Source organism: Musca autumnalis, unplaced genomic scaffold (genome assembly GCF_047663935.1).
Source record: "Musca autumnalis isolate F117 unplaced genomic scaffold, ASM4766393v1 scaffold_4, whole genome shotgun sequence".
Taxonomy (NCBI): domain Eukaryota; kingdom Metazoa; phylum Arthropoda; class Insecta; order Diptera; family Muscidae; genus Musca; species Musca autumnalis.
In genome coordinates this window covers 100,223,821-100,242,280 of record NW_027411977.1, presented here as the reverse complement: position 1 = coordinate 100,242,280, position 18,460 = coordinate 100,223,821, and the positions used below count along the sequence as shown (strand labels likewise).

Genomic DNA, 18,460 nt, shown 5'->3' with positions numbered 1-18,460 from the left:
ATGAATTTTCGGAAAAACATATTGTGGTGTGGGGCATAATTACTTTCAGTTTGCTAAAAAGTGCTGCTTTTTGTATGCCAAATCTAAAATGTTAACCAAATTAAACGAAACCGTTTACATTTAAGATGTAGCTATGCCTTAAATATAATTTATTAAATGAAAACAGGAGTAAAGATACATACAAAATATTATAAAAAGTACTCGTACTACTGTTTTCTTTTTTATTTTTTTTTATAAAGTCGGTTCTTTATTATATTTATTTTTACATTTACATAAACAATTAATATTACCAGTCTAATTGGAGTTAAAAAACATATTTCATAATTAAATAAATGATCTCTTGGTCGTTATTCCATGCTATTGTTCAATGACATTTGTTGTTAAATCGAGGAAGCAAACATTTCCTTGGTGTTTAATGATTGTGCTAGATCAGCTTCATCTATGGTTCCTTGGCAGACCAAAGGGAAGGGCCATTCATGACATATGGTTGGTCCATTATAATCTCTAAGTGTTTGTATTAGATTGTCTAATCGTTGTACTTCCATTAGATCTGCATTCAGTTCTTTTACATCGTCTATCAGTTGATTGACATTTGATTCGATTACCTGGGAATAAAAAAAGAAATATAAGAAAATAGCGATTAATTACCATATACAAATATAACACATATTTATAATTAGTTTCTTTTATAAAACAAGTAAAAAATAGTTAAGTTATTCCAGGCCAAGCCTCATTATGAAAAAATGTGTCTAAAAATTTCTCCAATCGGGTTGTACCTACAGTGGTGGCCAATACATTTGCAACAAAATTTCACGTTTTAGAAAAATTTCTGTAAAATATTTTTTTAAAAGACAATTTAGGTATTTGTTTGCAATTATTTATAGTTCAATGCTTCAAGTAAAAGAAAATAAAAAATTTTGACCCGATATCCAACAAGAATTATGAAAATTGTTCAATGGTCAAAACATATGCAACTGAGCCAAATTGCATGCAAAAATCTTAAATATTTAGTAAAATATCAATTTTAATATGATTCAAATTATTTGTTTTTTTTGGTTTTGGGAAGTTTAAAAGTGAGTAAAATTTTCAAACTGATAACTGGTTTAGTTGGCCAGCAAAATGTTCGATGCCCAAGATGCCATTCAATCATGGTTGCAAGTGATCTGGCATGTCATCTTTTTAGCATCTTCATCGATGAATTTTATATGAGCGTGGACCCCAAAAGATGCTATTCATTTTTGGATCCAAAGCATGTCATTTCCACCAATGCTTTGGCATGTCATTTTCACCAACCCTTTACAATGACATTATCATTACGACGAGAGTTTTAACAACGTTGGTTGTGATTTCGAGTCTCCGACAACATCAAGCATATTGTAAATCATTAATCTTATATATTTAGAAAAATGTATATAAATAAAAACACAAAATTCGTCCCTATTGGATCGATGGAATCGGTTCAAATGCTGATGAAAGGATCGGATATTTCACGACTTCCTTTGCATTGGTTCAAATGCTAATTAAAAGATCGGATCTTTGACGACTTCGTTTGAACCAATGCAAAAGATGCCATGAAATCAGGTCATCGCATGGAACCCCTTCCTTCAACTTTTGCTGGGTGCATATGTTTTGACCATCAAATTTTAAGGCGTTTTATGTATTTTCATATTTTTTCATAATTTTGGTTGGATGTCGTATCAAAACTTTTTATTTTCTTATACTTGAAGCGTTGAACTATATAATACAATACTTAATGTTGCTTTCAAAAAATACTTTGCAGAAAATGTTCTAAAACGTGCAATTTTGTTGCAAATGTATTGGCCACCACTGTATATATGAAGGTTATATCAATGTGTGGTCCAGTGTTGACAATTTTTGGCGGAGAAGTTTTTTGACCACTGGGAACCTCAAATTTCAAGAAACAGATGTTCGGCCAACAATTGTTGCTAAAATCCTTAAAATGTCTAAAATCGGGAGGTACGTACCATAGTTTTGGTGGAGAAATGTTGTGACTGCAGGACACCTCAAGTGCCAATATGACCCCTCTCAATTTGACCCCTCACACTCAACATGCGGATATAAAACATTCTAGAGGAGAATTATCAGTATAGGTTTACGTTTTCATATAACACCCATGGAAGGATACCTGCCGATTTTGGGTATTTTGAAGGTCGTGATCTCAATATTTAACCGAAATGGTTGAAATTTGGTTTTTGATCTTCGTTAGGGGTATAAAACTTTCTATCTGAAATATTAGGTATAGGTCCACGCCTTCGTATAGTTCTCATACAACGGTAACTCCCGATTTTCGGTATTTTGAAGCTTGTGGTCTCCCACCGAATTGGCTGAAATTTGGTATTTCGCCTTCGTTAGGTGCATAGAAATTTCCACCTGAAATTTATCGGTATAGGTCATCGCCTTCATATAGTCGGTATTTGATGTTATTTTCGGTATTTTGTAGGTTGTGTCCTCAATATCCCATCGAAATTGCCGGAATTTGGTATTAAGTCTTCGTTGGGGGTTTTAAGCTTTTCATCTAAAATTTGTCGGAATATGCTCACGTCTTCATATAGCCCCCCATAGAACAGTACGTCCCAATTTTCATTATTTTGAAGGATTTAGCCTCAATATCTCATCGGGACTTCAAAACTTTTTCCCAGAAATTTGTCAGTATTGTCCACGCCCCTATTGAACAGTACCCCACGATTTTCGGCATTTTGAAGGTTTTAGCCGAATTTTCTTACCGAAATAGGTTAAATTAGGTATTTGGTCTTCTTCGAGGCTACAAAACTTCCCCCAAGAAGATTACATAATATTTGTAAAATGTTACTCAATATTTGCGGAATTAAGAAAAATGGACAAATTTTTAAATGTAATGTAATTTTTTCTTTCAAAATATTGTATGTCCATTTACTCAACAAAAACTACAAAAAATTGTTTTTAATCAAAACTTCACGCGGAATCAAATGAGACCAAAATTATAAAGATCGGTATAATGGTTTGCATATTATAGCCAAAATAAACACATATGTATTTGGTTTAAATAAATAGTTTGTTGTTTGAAAAAATAGTTTTCGCATGCATTCTGTAGTAGAAAAAAGTATTGAAAACAAGTAACAAAAGCGTTTTATACCCTCCACCACGAACTGTATTGAAGTGAATAGGAACAATTAGTTTTATTTCGTTTATGAAAGTACTAAACTCTTCCTTTTATTGCAGGCGTAGTACATATATCTCAACTGATAATACTTCCTTCAAAACAATTAATATGGGGCGACATTTTTGTTCTTTCCAAAACATGGACCAATATTTACAATTTTCCGAATTGAGCGAGTATATAAAAACATGGAACTATACCGGAAATTTTCAGGTGGGAAGTTTTATACCAACAAAGGAGATTAAATATTAAATGTCATCCGTTTCGATGGGATATTGATGACACAACCTTAAAATACCGAAAATCGGAAAGTACGCTTCTATGGGGTTGTTTGAAGAAAAGGGCGTATTATGATAATTCTCTTCTACAATATTTTATACACCCATGGCAATTTAAATACTAAATTTCAGTCATATCGGTGATATATTGAGGCCACAACTATCAAAATACCGTTAATCGGAAGGTACGGTCCTATAGGGGTATTTGAGGACGCCGACCTATACCGGTACATTTCGGCTGGAATGTTTTATACCTCTATCAAAAACTTAATACCAAATATAAGCTATTTTGGTGGAGAACGAGCTATGTGTAGAAAATCGGGAGGTTCCGTTCTATGGGTGCTATATGAAGACATGGACCTATACCGACAAATTTCAGGTGGAAAGTTTTATACCCTCAACGAAGACTAAGTACCATCTTGCAGCCATTTGAGGTTAAAACCTTTAATATACCGAAAATTAGGATATACCGTTCTATAGGGGTACCCCCCAAAACATGCACGTATACCGACAAATTTCTGAGGGAAATTTTTGTAGCCCGGAAAAAGATTAAGTACCAAATTTCAGCCACTTCGGTGGAATAATGAGGCTAAAACCTTCAAAATACCGAAAATCGGGCGGTGCCGTTCTATGGGAGCTATATGAAGACGTTGACCTAAACCGACTAATTTCAGGTGAAAAGTTTTATACCCACAACGAAGACAATGTATCAAATTTTAGCCATTTCGGTGTTATAATGAGGCTAAACCCTTCAAAACACCGAAAATTGGGATGTACCGTTCCATGGAGTGTACTTTAATGCGTGGACCGATACAGATAAATTTCTGGGAAAAAGTTTTGCATCCCAAAAGAGGACGAAATATTAAAATTCAGGCATTTTGGTAGTATAGTATAGCTAAAACCTTCAAAAATACCGAAAATTGGGAGATATCGTCCTATGGGGACTATATGAGGGCGTGTGACCTATACCGACAAATTTCATATGGAATGTTTTATACCCCAAATGAAGACTAACCACCAAATTTCAGCCAAGTCGGTGAAATATTAAGGCCACAACCTTCAAAATACCGAAAATCGGGAGGTACCGTTCTATGGGGGCTATATGAAGGCGTAGACCTATACCTACAAATTTCCGGGGGAAAGTTTTATACACCCAACGAAGACTAACTACCAAATTTCAGCCATTTCGCTGCGATAATGAGGCTAAAAGTTCCAAAATACCGAAAATCGGGAGATATCATCCTATGGGGTCTATATAAACATTTTATGGTCGAATTATTTCTTAGCCTGTGGAAACACAAAATACAAACTTACAACCGATTCTGTGGTCAAATGGGACTAATACATGCAAAATATCTTCAAGTGACGCGTACTATATATGGCGCATTATATGGGGGCTCTACCAAAACGTGGACCTATATAAACAAACTTTGGTAGAAATGTTTTTTAGCCTCTGTAGACCCAAAATACCAAATTACCACTATTTCTGTGGTCAAATGGGACTAATACCATATCTTTACATTTGTATACATTTTTAAGAAATTTAATTTGGAGGCCAAAAATCTATAAATTGTCACTAATTTGCACAGAGAGCATACAATTATTGTTTGTGGAGGACGTTTAGGAGCAAAGAAGCATTGAATCTGAAATATTGTTACATAGCCCTAATAAGCAACAGACGAACTAATTATAATTACACTACATCATTTATGGACGATTAATATTCCCAATTTATTCGTTATAACACTTAATCATATGACGTAGTTGGTTTTATGAAGGTATCACTGCTATGCCTACATCATACATAAACATTTGCACATTTCAGCTGCTTCTTAATGTCTGTATTTCACCAAACGATAATTTAAGATATCAAAAATTTCAAATATTAAAAGGTTGTATCAGTATTTCCATATCGTCATCTGCAAATTGAATTGAGATCCATAGGTATATCTTTTTCCCAAATCAAGGGTTCGTTCCAAATATTCATACTACCAAGGTTCCCCTGTTGACGTCCTCGTCACATCTTTGAGACATTTTTCGTAAACACAAAAAAAACTGACACTGAAACGAAGATAAACATCCTAGTATAAAGAGAATCACTATGACAAATATCACACATCACGCATATCAGCAAAAATGTCTAAAATCGTCTTTTCCATTTCAAAAAAATCAAAAACAATTTTTGATACTACATCTATGATTTTTGGTACATAGATTAACAGCCAGTTTCTGTATGTCGAAAGAAGAATGTGTGCGAATGAAACACGCCCGAACTTTAGTTTTCGAAATTATTTTACCTTTGCTTTTGCTTCAAAACAAAAAACAAATTTGAAAAACACACAAGAGTTTGGACGTGTTTCTTTCGCACACATTCTTCTTTCGACATACAGAAACAGGCTGTAAGAAAAAAATCGTCATTCCAAATCTGTTTTCGTTACCAACTTTGATCGTTGCGCGCAAAAGATATGACCGTTTTTATTATGGTAATTAGAAAAAATTCTAAAAAAATCGCGGCTTAATATAGTAAGCTGTTATATCCTATTATCGTTAACTGAATTCGCACCCTTTGCGATGATGCAAAAAAAATCGAAAAGTTTCAATGGATTCGCGAAAAATTAAATTTGTTAAATAATTTCACGTATTTACAAACATATTTTTGAAAAAATAGCGCTTATACTTACAAAAAATATATATAAAAAAATTATAGCAGCATCCAGACATTGTGAGGAATAAAATGAAACCTATGTCGTGAAGTTTGGAGCTATAGTATTCATGTTATTTGCAAAAATACAATGAAAATATGACGAAAAAAATAAAAATCATGTTATTGAAATTTTATTTTTTTATGGTTTTATAGGAAAGGTTGTAGAAAAAATTTTTGAGTTCTTCGTCATTTTCGTCCAAATTTCACGCAATAATGATGATATTCCGTTGTAACACAATTATCGCTTATATTTTCCCTATTGGATAATATTATTAGGACCTTATATTAAATCACAAGGAATTCCAATTGTGGCATAACGTTAAAATAATGTTATATTGAATATTATAACATTTGAAACGCATATAAACCGCGTAATTATGAAAATGACATGATGCGCATCCGATTTTCCAACACAGCGAATCAATCCCTCTTATTTAATGTACAGTTTGTCAAATTCTATTTGGCATCCACGATGTAGCATCTGCTGCATATTAGGGTGCAAAATACTGTAAAATGGTCATAATTTCCGCGAAGTTCATTTACATTTTATACGCATCCGTTTTCAATAATCACCATTAAAAAATACATCATTCTATGCCGTTTCAATGCGATCCATCAAGAACCGTGGATGTAGCATCGCACTAAATTTTTAGAAAAAATCTATTATATCTCTGGATTTACGAGAGTTTTTAAATATCTGTTTTCGCACTGTTTAAACACGCGTATCGATCTATTTATTTAAGTAGAACTGACACATCCAAAACGCGTTTTAGTATGCGATATTTTCAAAATAATTTTTTGCAAATTTTCGAAATTTGAGGGGTATCATATCCGCCGATCTAGTGGGTGGATTTTTACGCGTCGTGGCTTGTTAGATTCAGAACGTAAAAAAACTAAATTTACGCGGGTTTCCACGGAAATCAAATGACGTTTGTAAATTTTAAACCAAAAAAATAGGTTTTTGAGAAAAATTTACGCACAAAAATTTCGTGTTTAGGCGCAGATTACTGTGATCCTGTGAGGGCTACACCCTCATGTTATACATTAAAAAATGCGAAATCGCGAGTACTACAATCAAATAATAAGCTTTTAGGGAAATCCAGCTGCGCGTCCCGATTAGAGCAAAAATTCAAAAAACCCCATTTTTCAGGTTTCAAAATGTCAGCATCCGTTTGAGGTAGATACAGTGGATATATTAAAAAATCATACATTAGAAACATCAACTCTGAAGTGTACTCTTTAACTTCTCCTTTGAGCATTAAGCTCTACATTGTGTTGTAAAACCACTAATTGGAAAATAACATAATGAAACTCGTTTAATTCAACGATTTTTTCCGATTTTTTTACATAAGTACGACCACAGCTTCCGCTCAAATTATTATTTTAAGAAACCCCTCGGTGAATCGGGCTAAAACAGTTTATTTTACCGAAATACGGTCAAAAACTATGGTATAGTAAAACTGATCGCGAGTTACAATACCCCATACCTCAGTTTCAACATAAGTTAATTTTCTACAAAAAGCTTGATATACATTTTTGCATTTCTCCTGTTAAAAAATAGTAATTAAATAATTATAAAATGCACAATAGAACTGAGTGTTGAATGTTTCTTTTTTGTTTTGTTCATTACTCTTTTCTTTGGTTTTGGTAATTTCTCTTCCCACTATTTGACATTCATGCTTTACGTATTCATTTATAACATTGAATCAGTTCTTGCATTTCTCTGTGCATTTACAAATTCACCACTCTATCAAATATGTGGTGATTGTCTTGGCTTAAAAAAAAACTCAAAGTGGATGTCATATCGGTATTTCAATAAATTTTTGAAATAAATACACTCTAAATAAAAAAATAATTATGATATTCAAATTCAGCGCAATCAAGTTGATGAATTAACATAAATTTTGTTTCACATCCTAAATTGGCTATACAAATCGATAACACGTCTTTTGGAGTGGCAACGTTATTCAGTCTTGATTTGACATTTTTACTTTGTGCATATTTTCGCTGCGACCAACTTAAGATTAGCACATAATTTGCAAACAATTTAATATTCCTTTTTCTGGAAACCTTGAAAGTGAAAAGATCATCTATTCTTCGAACAAAATCGTTAAAAATCCTTTCCATCCATAAGTTTCAAAGGAAAAAAAATGTCTTTAAAATTATAAATTAAATTTGTTCTACAACATTCTGAGGTAATTATTCCCTTTATAAAGTGAAAAGCGAGCTATTGTGTAACTACAGTATTTTTTTAGGAAAATATTACTGCGTGTATTTCTTTGAAAGAGATCTAATCGCCAGTGTATGGTGCTAGATCTCCAGTGCTATAGTTTGAGGAAGCCAATTTCAATCCGAGCGAAAAGCTTCCAAAAGACAAACGGCTCTTGTTCCGGAGATCGGACTACTCACAGGGTAATATTCCGTCATTTATAGACAATTCCAAACTACAAGCTTGAGCAAAGCTCTATATGCATCGATAATCTTCTGAGTTGCCTGAAATCATACGTATAAACAGCCATGCACAAATTCCTACGGCCCATCGGATAGTGTGAATCGGAACTAGCAAATTCTGGATACGAAACGAGTGACACATATCAAAATTGTCCTGTACCCCAATATGCCTAAATTTTGTTCATTGAAGGCAGTGATGCTCTGTTGACTTCATGATTGTATGCCAACAAACAAGAATAACCCTTAATATCATCATTTCTTACCCCAACATCTCATGGACATCTGCAAGAGTGGTCTCAGTTATTGCCATTGTCAACTTTAAAACCCATAACCTAAACACAATATTGTATAACAATCGTGGAAGGTTACATCATAAAGAAATAATCATTCACCAATCCGGAATTACGAAATATTCATTCTCAATGCAAAAGAGGCATCCATTCGCAGTATATTTGACCTTTTCTAATAGTGGTACATAATATTGCCACCAGTGTAGATGCCTTTGAAATTCAAATAATATCATACTAAGATCATCTAAATAAGTATACATAATATCATATATCCTAGCCCTCAACATGATATACAATAATATTTCATACCCAACCATGTTCCAAAATTGTAGTATGGTATGAAATTTCAATACGATTTTACTTGTGAAAAATTTCATTTTATGTATGGTGGTTAAATACCCAAAACGTGTTTTACGATATTAAGGTTCCTATTACAAATTATTTTTGTTGAAGTTACTTCAATTTAAATATTGAATATCATGTTGAGCCTAGATTTATAAACCAGATTTGATTTTTATAATTTTCTTTATATAATAAGGTATTTGATTATATACATCGCATGCGAGAAATAACCACACCAACAAGAGAAATATTATTCTATAATAACAGCAATCCTATAGATACATACACCGGCATCCAGATATTCGAGAAGGCCTTCAACGATACCGGAGTGCATGGTAAGTCATTAAAAGTACTTTATCACCTCTATATGAGTATTTGAGAAATCTCCAAGATAAGGGATCTCACTATTTGGAAGAGCAGTTCAATCTCTTTATTACTCTCAAATTTTATAAGGGGCTCTTCTTATATTGGGTCTCTTCAATTGATTTTTCCAATTACTCTATACAAATGAATTTCTTGATAATATTTTTCTTTTTATGTGTGGTGATTTTTTTTAATTTAAACTCATTACGATTTTATTAACCCATAAAGGGCATTAGATTTCATGAATTCTTTAAAAATTATCCCATTTTATATAAATACTAGCTGAACCCGGTGCGCTTCGCTATCCCTTTAGATTGATATGCATTTGAAATTTTACGGATTTTTTGAAATCAGAAAGAAATCAAATTATTTATTGTAATGCTTTAGGATATACAATGTTTTTTGTTTTTCCTTCAGGAGCGTAAACAAACAAATCGGCCGGTCTACCAACACGTGAAAATGCAACGTAGAGCTGACCATGAGAAAAGCAAGAACATGCTAAATTTAGGCCCCATACACTAAGAGTCTGTCCTTGGGATTTATTTATAGTCATTGCAAATGCTAAACGTACATGAAACTGCAATCTTTAAAAATTGGAGGGCGTTTCTGTTGCTATTAGAGGGATTCGAGGTAGCAGTACATCTGAACCTATATACTTCCCAGTAATAATCGTTGCTTCAATTAAATAGTTATGTAGTTTTTTTTACTGTTAACCTTGTACCATTGCAAAGGCGAGGTGGGTCTATGTTTCTTAATAAAATAATAGGAACACCAACTTTTAGCACTAAATTATGTGGTGGAAAGCCTGAAGATCCAACGAACTTAGGAATTCAACTGGATAGTTAACCGCGTCGTCTTCAGTTGCCACAGTATCAATGGATTTGTACGTTCGTGCATTTCCTGAAATTCTATTGACTGAAATTCCTTCAATATAATTTACCAATTTGTTTTGTAGACCAATTCCCGCCACATATTCCAAATTTCATTGAAATGGGCTTACATAGCGTGTTTGGTGCATCAAATACATGAAATCGGCCGAAAATATATATGGGAGCTATATGTAAATCTGAACCGATATCAATTTTGTAGATAAATTTCCGCCACATATTTCAAATTTCATTAAGATTGGACAAACATAAGGTGTTTATTGCATAAAATACATGAAATCGGCCAAAAATATATATTGGAGGTATATCCAAATCTGATCCGATTTCAATATAATTTGGCAAACTAATTTCTAGGATCAATTCCGTCAAAGATTCCAAATTTCGTCAAAATTTAACATACATGGCGTGTTTGGTGTAGAAAATACATGAAATCGGCCGAAAATATATATGGGAGCTATATCCCAATCTGAACCGATTTCAAAATAGTTTGGAACATTTATTTCTGCAATAAATTCCGTCACACATTCCAAATTTCATTGGAATTGGGTATATAAAACGTGTTTTATGCATCAAATGCATTAAATCGGCCGACAATATATATCCAAATCTGAGCCGATTTCAAATTACTTTGGCAAATTTATTTTTAGACCAAATTCCCTCACTCATACCAAATTTGAAGACTGTAGCGATAATCGTTCGTTAGATATCAGCATACAAAGTCTACAGTTTTTGGAGGTACTTCCGATCCTGAGGCTATATCTCCAGATCGGGGCGGAATTTTTAAGATTTATATAGCCTGTGACACTTTCAGGCCGTGTGGTAATATACTCTGAAAGTTTCAGGAAGATCGATTCAGCGGTTTTTGAGTCCATAAACTTCAAACAAACAAACGTACAAACATTTTCCTCCGTTATAGATATACTCGTAGATACCGCACAAATTTCATTGAAATAAACATGGGAGCTATAGCCAAATCAACACCGATTTCAATACTTATTTCTACACCAAATTTAGTTACACATTGGACATACATAGCGTGTTTGGGGCATCAAATACATGAAATCGGCCGAAAATATATATAGGAGCTATATCTAAATCTGAACCGATTTCAATATAATTTTGCATACTCATTTCTAAAACAAATTTAGTTACACATTTCAAAATTCATTGAAATTGGACATACATAGTGGGTTGGGTGCATCAAATACATGAAATCGGCCGAAAATATATATAGGAGCTATATCCAAATCTGAACCGATTTCAATATAATTCGGCATACTCATTTCTACAACAAATTTAGTCACACATTCCAAATTTCATTGAAATTGGACATACATAGTGGGTTGGGTGCATCAAATGCATGAAATCGGCCGAAAATATATATAGGAGCTATAACCAAATCTGAACCGATTTCAACATAATTCGGCATACTCATTTCTACCACAAATTTAGTCACACATTCCTAATTTCATTGAAATTGTACATACATAGTGGGTTGGGTGCATCAAATACATGAAATCGGCCGAAAATATATATAGGAGCTATATCCAAATCTGAACCGATTTCAATATAATTCGGCATACTCATTTCTACAACAAATTTAGTCACACATTCCAAATTTCATTGAAATTTGACATACATAGTGGGTTGGGTGCATCAAATACATGAAATCGGTCGAAAATATATATAGGAGCTATATCCAAATCTGAACCGATTTCAACATAATTTGGCATGCTCATTTTTGCAAAAAATTTAGTCACACATTCCAAATTTCATTGAAATTGGACATACATAGTGGGTTGGGTGCATCAAATACATGAAATCGGTCGAAAATATATATAGGAGCTATATCCAAATCTGAACCGATTTCAACATAATTTGGCATGCTCATTTTTGCAAAAAATTTAGTCACACATTCCAAATTTCATTGAAATTGGACATACATAGTGGGTTGGGTGCATCAAATACATGAAATCGGTCGAAAATATATATAGGAGCTATATCCAAATCTGAACCGATTTCAACATAATTTGGCATGCTCATTTTTGCAAAAAATTTAGTCACACATTCCAAATTTCATTGAAATTGGACATACATAGTGGGTTGGGTGCATCAAATACATGAAATCGGCCGAAAATATATATAGGAGCTATATCCAAATCTAAATCGATTTCAATATAATTCGGCATACTCATTTCTACCACAAATTTAGTCACACATTCCTAATTTCATTGAAATTGGACATACATAGTGGGTTGGGTGCATCAAATACATGAAATCGGCCGAAAATATATGTAGGAGCTATATCCAAATCTGAACCGATTTCAATATAATTCGGCATACTCATTTCTACAACAAATTTAGTCACACATACCAAATTTCATTGAAATTGGACATACATAGTGGGTTGGGTGTATCAAATATATGAAATCGGCCGAAAATATATATAGGAGCTATATCCAAATCCGAACCGATTTCAACATAATTTGGCATACTCATTTCTGCAACAAATTTAGTCACACATTCCAAATTTCATTGAAATCGGACATATGTAGCGTGTTTGGTATATCAAATACTTGAAATCGGACGAAAATATATATGGGATCTATATCCAAATCTGAACCGATTTCGATATAGTTTGGCACATTTTGTTATAAGCCACGTTCCGTCACGCATTCCAAATTTCATGGAAATCGGACATATATAGCGTGTTTGGTACATCAAATACTTGAAATCCGACGAAAATATATATGGGAGCTATATCCAAATCTGGACCGATTTCGCTATATTTTGGCACATTTATTTTTAGGCTAAAATCCATCACACATTTCAAATTTGGAGTCTGTATCTGTAACCGTTCTATAGATATTTGCATACAAAGTTTAAATTTTTTGGAGGTACCTCCGATTCTGATGCTATATCTCCGGATCGGAGCGGAATTTCGAAACTTTTTATAGCCTATGTTACTTTCAGGCGATGTAGTAATATACCCTGAAAATTTCAGCAAGATCGGTTCAGCGGTTTTTGAGTCTATAAATTTCAAACAAACAAACACACAAACAAACATACAAACATTTTTCTATTTTATATATATAGATTAAAATAAAATATATGAATGTATAGTTAGTTAGATTTACCGTATACAATCTCTTTGTCAAAGTTCCTAGTATGATTTGAATAAAAAAAGCTTGCAAAGACAATATGAATTGGTAAAGAAAAAACAATCAGACGTTTCTTTAAAAGGGATGTAATTCTAGATTCGGAGTGAAATGTATTTAGGGGTTCATAGTTAAATATGCCATTATGCACAACGGCTGGTGAGGGTTGAGAGGCTTATTTCCCCGAACATCTGGGAAATTCAAATATTTATCTTCTGATTATAACTGTAACCACCAACAACATGTTAATTATTTATTTTAGTTTAGGATTTTGGGGTCCTTAGTTTCGTTAGTATTTTTGTTTTTCTTTTCCTTAACTGGTCCACATATGTAGATATTTGCTTAAATAGTTTTTCTTGTTGCTATTAGGGAGTCTACAATAATACCTGTAGAACAAACTGACATTGGTTGGAGGTGGACAAGAACCCCCCATAACCGACTGTAGCTACCTCAAACGGCTCCCGCCGTCCTCTCTTCAGCCAAAGGTCTGAGTGTATTCACAATTTGAACCAATATCACTCATGTACATTACATGTCCGCATCCCATTTCTATGTCCACCATGGAAATCTAAGTACATAAAATCTGAGAGTATAATATAACATTTTTGTCACGAAATAATGCCACACTGTGCGACGAAAATCAATGTTTTCATCACTAAATTATTCAATTTCCGTTACTTCTAATATCAACCCGTTATATTGATGTCATATTTTAATTTCCTCAATGATACATTCTACTTGAAATCTATACTTTGAGCTTAATCATAACGAAATAATTTTCTAAAAGTAATTTTGATGCGTGATTACAGACAGATTAACGCAGGACAGTACCGTATTGTTGATGGTTTTCCTATGATTCATTTTGTTACTTTATCATTCTGTAACACTTGCTTGCTTGCGTTGCAGCCAATATGAGTTTTTAAATCATTTCTTTGAAGGACAATGCACGTTAATATATTAATTACTTCTAACACAAAGGTGCACATAACGTGTATCTCAACTATCAGACATCATTTTTGAGAAAACCACCTATTCTTAATGCACTTACGCACAACATACGCATGCTTTCCAATAGTAAAGGCTTTACTTCAGCCAAAGAAAGAACATATGAATTGTATGCACTTAGGTAATCTTAATTAAAACTGTTATTATAAAGGCATGAAATAACAGTTTTAATTAAGATTATCTAATTGATTACAATTCATATTTTCTTTCTTTGGCTGAAGTAAAGCCTTTTCTATTGGAAAGCATGCGTATGTTGTGCGTAAGCGCATTAAGAATAAGTGGTTTTCTCAAAAATGATAATGTCTGATAGTTGAGATACACGTTGTGTGCGCCTTTGTGTTAGAAGTAATTAATATATTAAGGTGCATTGTCATTCAATGAAATGATTTGAAAAACTCATATTGGCTGCAACGCAAGCAAGCAAGTGTTACAGAATGATAAAGTAACAAAATAAATCATTGGAAAACCATCAACAATATGGTACTATCCTGTGTATAATCTTTTTAACGCATTAAAATTGCTTTTAGAAAATTTTTTGGTTATGGTTAAGCTCAAAGTATGGATTACAAGTAAAATGTATCATTGAGGAAATTAAAATATGACTTCAATATAATGGGTTGATATTAGAAGTAACGGAAATTGCATAAATTAGTGATGAAAACATTGATTTTCGTCGCACAGTGTGGCATTATTTCGTGACAAAAATTCTATATTATACTCTCAGATTTTATATATTTAGATTTCCATGGTGGACACAGAAATTGGATGCGGACAATAATTGTATGCACTCTGTGCAAATTAAATATAAGTTTTTAATTTTTTACTTAATTTATCGTTAGAATAGATTAAGCTCTATTTATTTTTGTAAGCGAAAAAGGAAAGCCGAAGATTCGAACCCACACAACCACCACTATGTGGCATGCATGTTTCGCCTTTGGTAGAGGCTCTTCAGTCATATCAGCTGTGGAGCGGCTCTCTGTCATCGATCTTTTCTTCTTTCAAATGCACAGTGGCCAATTTTACGAAAAACCTGGCCAAAACTAATAAAATGAATGAATTTAGACCTTACCTTGGGTTCTTATGTTTTTCGGGTAGCCGGTTTCATTTTTCTTATTTGTTAAAACTCAGACGGTCATTAAAGGGATGTTTTTGGTCCCTTCTCCTATAAAATGTGTCGTATCAGATCAAAAAATTCTACATATTTGTTCGCCATCAATTTTTACTATGGGTCCTAGAATATACCAAAACTCTATATCTTACTTAAACTCCAGAAATATGCAAAATTATAAACACATTTAAGGGTTAAGGGCGTACTTCATAACATACCAAGGAAATATCGGTATCAATTTTGCCAAAAAACCAAGAAACTAAATTAGGGTTGCATGCTTCTACCATTTGTACAGTTTTGAAAATATTTGAGTAAAGATCACATGGAAACCTTGCACTTTAGGTGTATATTGTATTTGGCAACTTTACTGACAAGCATGCGAGGAATATTTTTTTTTAAATTAACCCTCGTGCGTGTCATAAAAGGGGTCTATAGGTCCCTTTTTCCACAAATCTTTAAAATCTCCTATAAAATGTGATGGAATCAGGTCAAAATATTCTAGAAATTTGTTCGCCATAAAATTTTACTATAGGTCCTAGAATACATCAACGCTCTTAATTATACCCAAACGCCAGAATGTGACCCTATATTATATTCTGACATTCTGGATCAAAGAAAATCTGTACATATCTACAAGGCAAAATATCACATAAAAACGAAAAGTGCAAATATGTGCAGGATGTTTCGATGGAAATTGGCAGAAAACTCTTCCCTTTTTATGACACAACTATTTTCATAATTTATTGTGAAAATTGACCTATAAAAAAATCAACAAGTATGGATATCAATAATTAAAACACGCTCACTTCATTGGCGACACTAAAGGTTTTAAATTCGTTTCACATACCAGAGGTCCGCAAAATGCCACTCGCTTTTCATGCATATTCGCGATTTCGTGCTTTTTTCATTGCTTGCTATTGCCATCTCTGTTTAATGCTATTGCTTGCTTTGCCTTCACTTTCATGAGTGTGTGCCAATTGAACACACACAACACACTACAAGAGCTCGTTGCCTTTTTTTTGCACGCTGCCTTCGAAAAAGCACGTTGCATTACAAAAAGCAGTAGATATTTCTGGTCAAATTTACATGTTAATAAACATAAAAAAATTAATGTTGAGACAATAAAAACAATTACTAGTTTAGTTTATCCTATTATTAAAGAAACTCAAAGAAAAAGCGAAATTTGGCAAATGTATTCATTTATTCAAACAGAAGATGGTACGATACTGTGTGGTGGTATGCAGTATTGTGCATACTGCATTTGCGAATCGTGTGAATACAAATGTAAAAGCAAGCAAGCATGCACTAAAGCAGTGAATCATTTTTTGGGGCGAATCTGCTTTTTGCACATTCATATTTTTTATCTGCAAGGCACTGCACTATTCGCTTTTGGGAAAAGGCAATAGAGTGTGCCTTTTATATGCATTTTGCGGACCTCTGGTGGCCAAATGAGACTAATACATTCAAAATGTCTTAAAGTGACGCGTACTATATATGGGATGTTATATGGGGGCTATACCAAAACGTGGACCTACACTGAAAGCAAAATGCTTCGTTGTATGAACGAACGGGTTTCATTGATGCTATGAAACGTTCCATTAATATAATGAAATGTTTCATTCATGCAATGAAACTTTACGTTATTTAAAATTCAATGATTTTTGGTTTCATTGTATAAACGAAACGGATTTCATTGATGCAATGAAACTTTTAATTTCTATAAATTTAAGAAAAATGTATATGTTTTAAATTCAAACTAAATAGAATGGGCTAAAAAAACTAGTACGCAAACATCTTTTTAAAAAAATGTTTGGTTTGCTTAAAAAATGAATGAAACAGTTTCTTTAGATAAATGAAAGAGTTTCATTAGATAAATTAAAGAGTTTCGTTAAATAAATGAAACATTTTTGAAATTCCTTTTTGCGTATTGTATTCCTTGTAAATCTGTTAAGTTATAAAATTTGTCTTCTAATTATTTTGTCTTTATAAAACAAATTATTTTTTTAACAATCATAAAAAGAACACATTTATATATTGGCTACATACATATGTATAGAATCACATACATAAATATGTATGCATGAATATTTGTCAAAACTAGCAGAAACGTCATCAACTGTACAAAAATTCGCTACTGTCGCCGATTGGCGTTGGTATACATAAATATTCATCCACATTAAAAAGAATGCTCTTCTCAGTTCTTTTTATTGTTTGTATTTTCGTTCATTGAATTCCATTTGTGGTTGTGTGTGAGTATTTAACAAGCAGAAAAACCACGTGTTGGCAAAACAACCACCGCTTACTTAGCTACATCAAACAATGTTCAAGAACATTGTTTTAGTTAGCGGTAAACCACAGTCAAGTTATTTTACGTCTGGTGTTTTCAACTTTAATAAATGTTATGTGTTTAACATGAAAAGAAAATGTAAATAATATTTTTTAGGTGTTCAGTTGTTCTTTTAAGTGAATTTTCAGTTATATTTTTCTTGTTAAGGAAGCATTCAATAGAAAATCTAAAGATGAGTGGAATGGCGGAGAAACTGTTACCATTGGTCTACGAAGCATATCTTACTTAGAAAAAGGAAATGTTGTGTAGTTTTCTGCCACCGGCGAAAGTTAAAGGTAAAATAATGTTTAGAAAGAAAACCAGATAAATTACTAAAAATTGTTTTATGGTTTTCAATTTTGCTTACAGATGACAATGCTCAAAAGGATAA

The 18,460-nt window shown here is 32.9% G+C and overlaps 1 protein-coding gene across 20 annotated transcripts in view; it reads right to left on the bottom strand.

Annotated features, from left to right (window-relative positions):
- Positions 1-212: 212 nt before the first annotated feature.
- Positions 213-18,460, bottom strand: part of LOC141401766 (uncharacterized) — an 85,008-nt gene continuing 66,760 nt past the window's right edge. For all 20 annotated transcript variants that reach the window (XM_073982250.1, XM_073982244.1, XM_073982246.1 and 17 more), the window contains one exon: positions 213-605. In XM_073982250.1, coding sequence (XP_073838351.1) covers positions 381-605 — 225 coding nt within the window. In that variant the 3' untranslated portion in view covers positions 213-380. The remainder of the gene's footprint in view (positions 606-18,460) is intronic.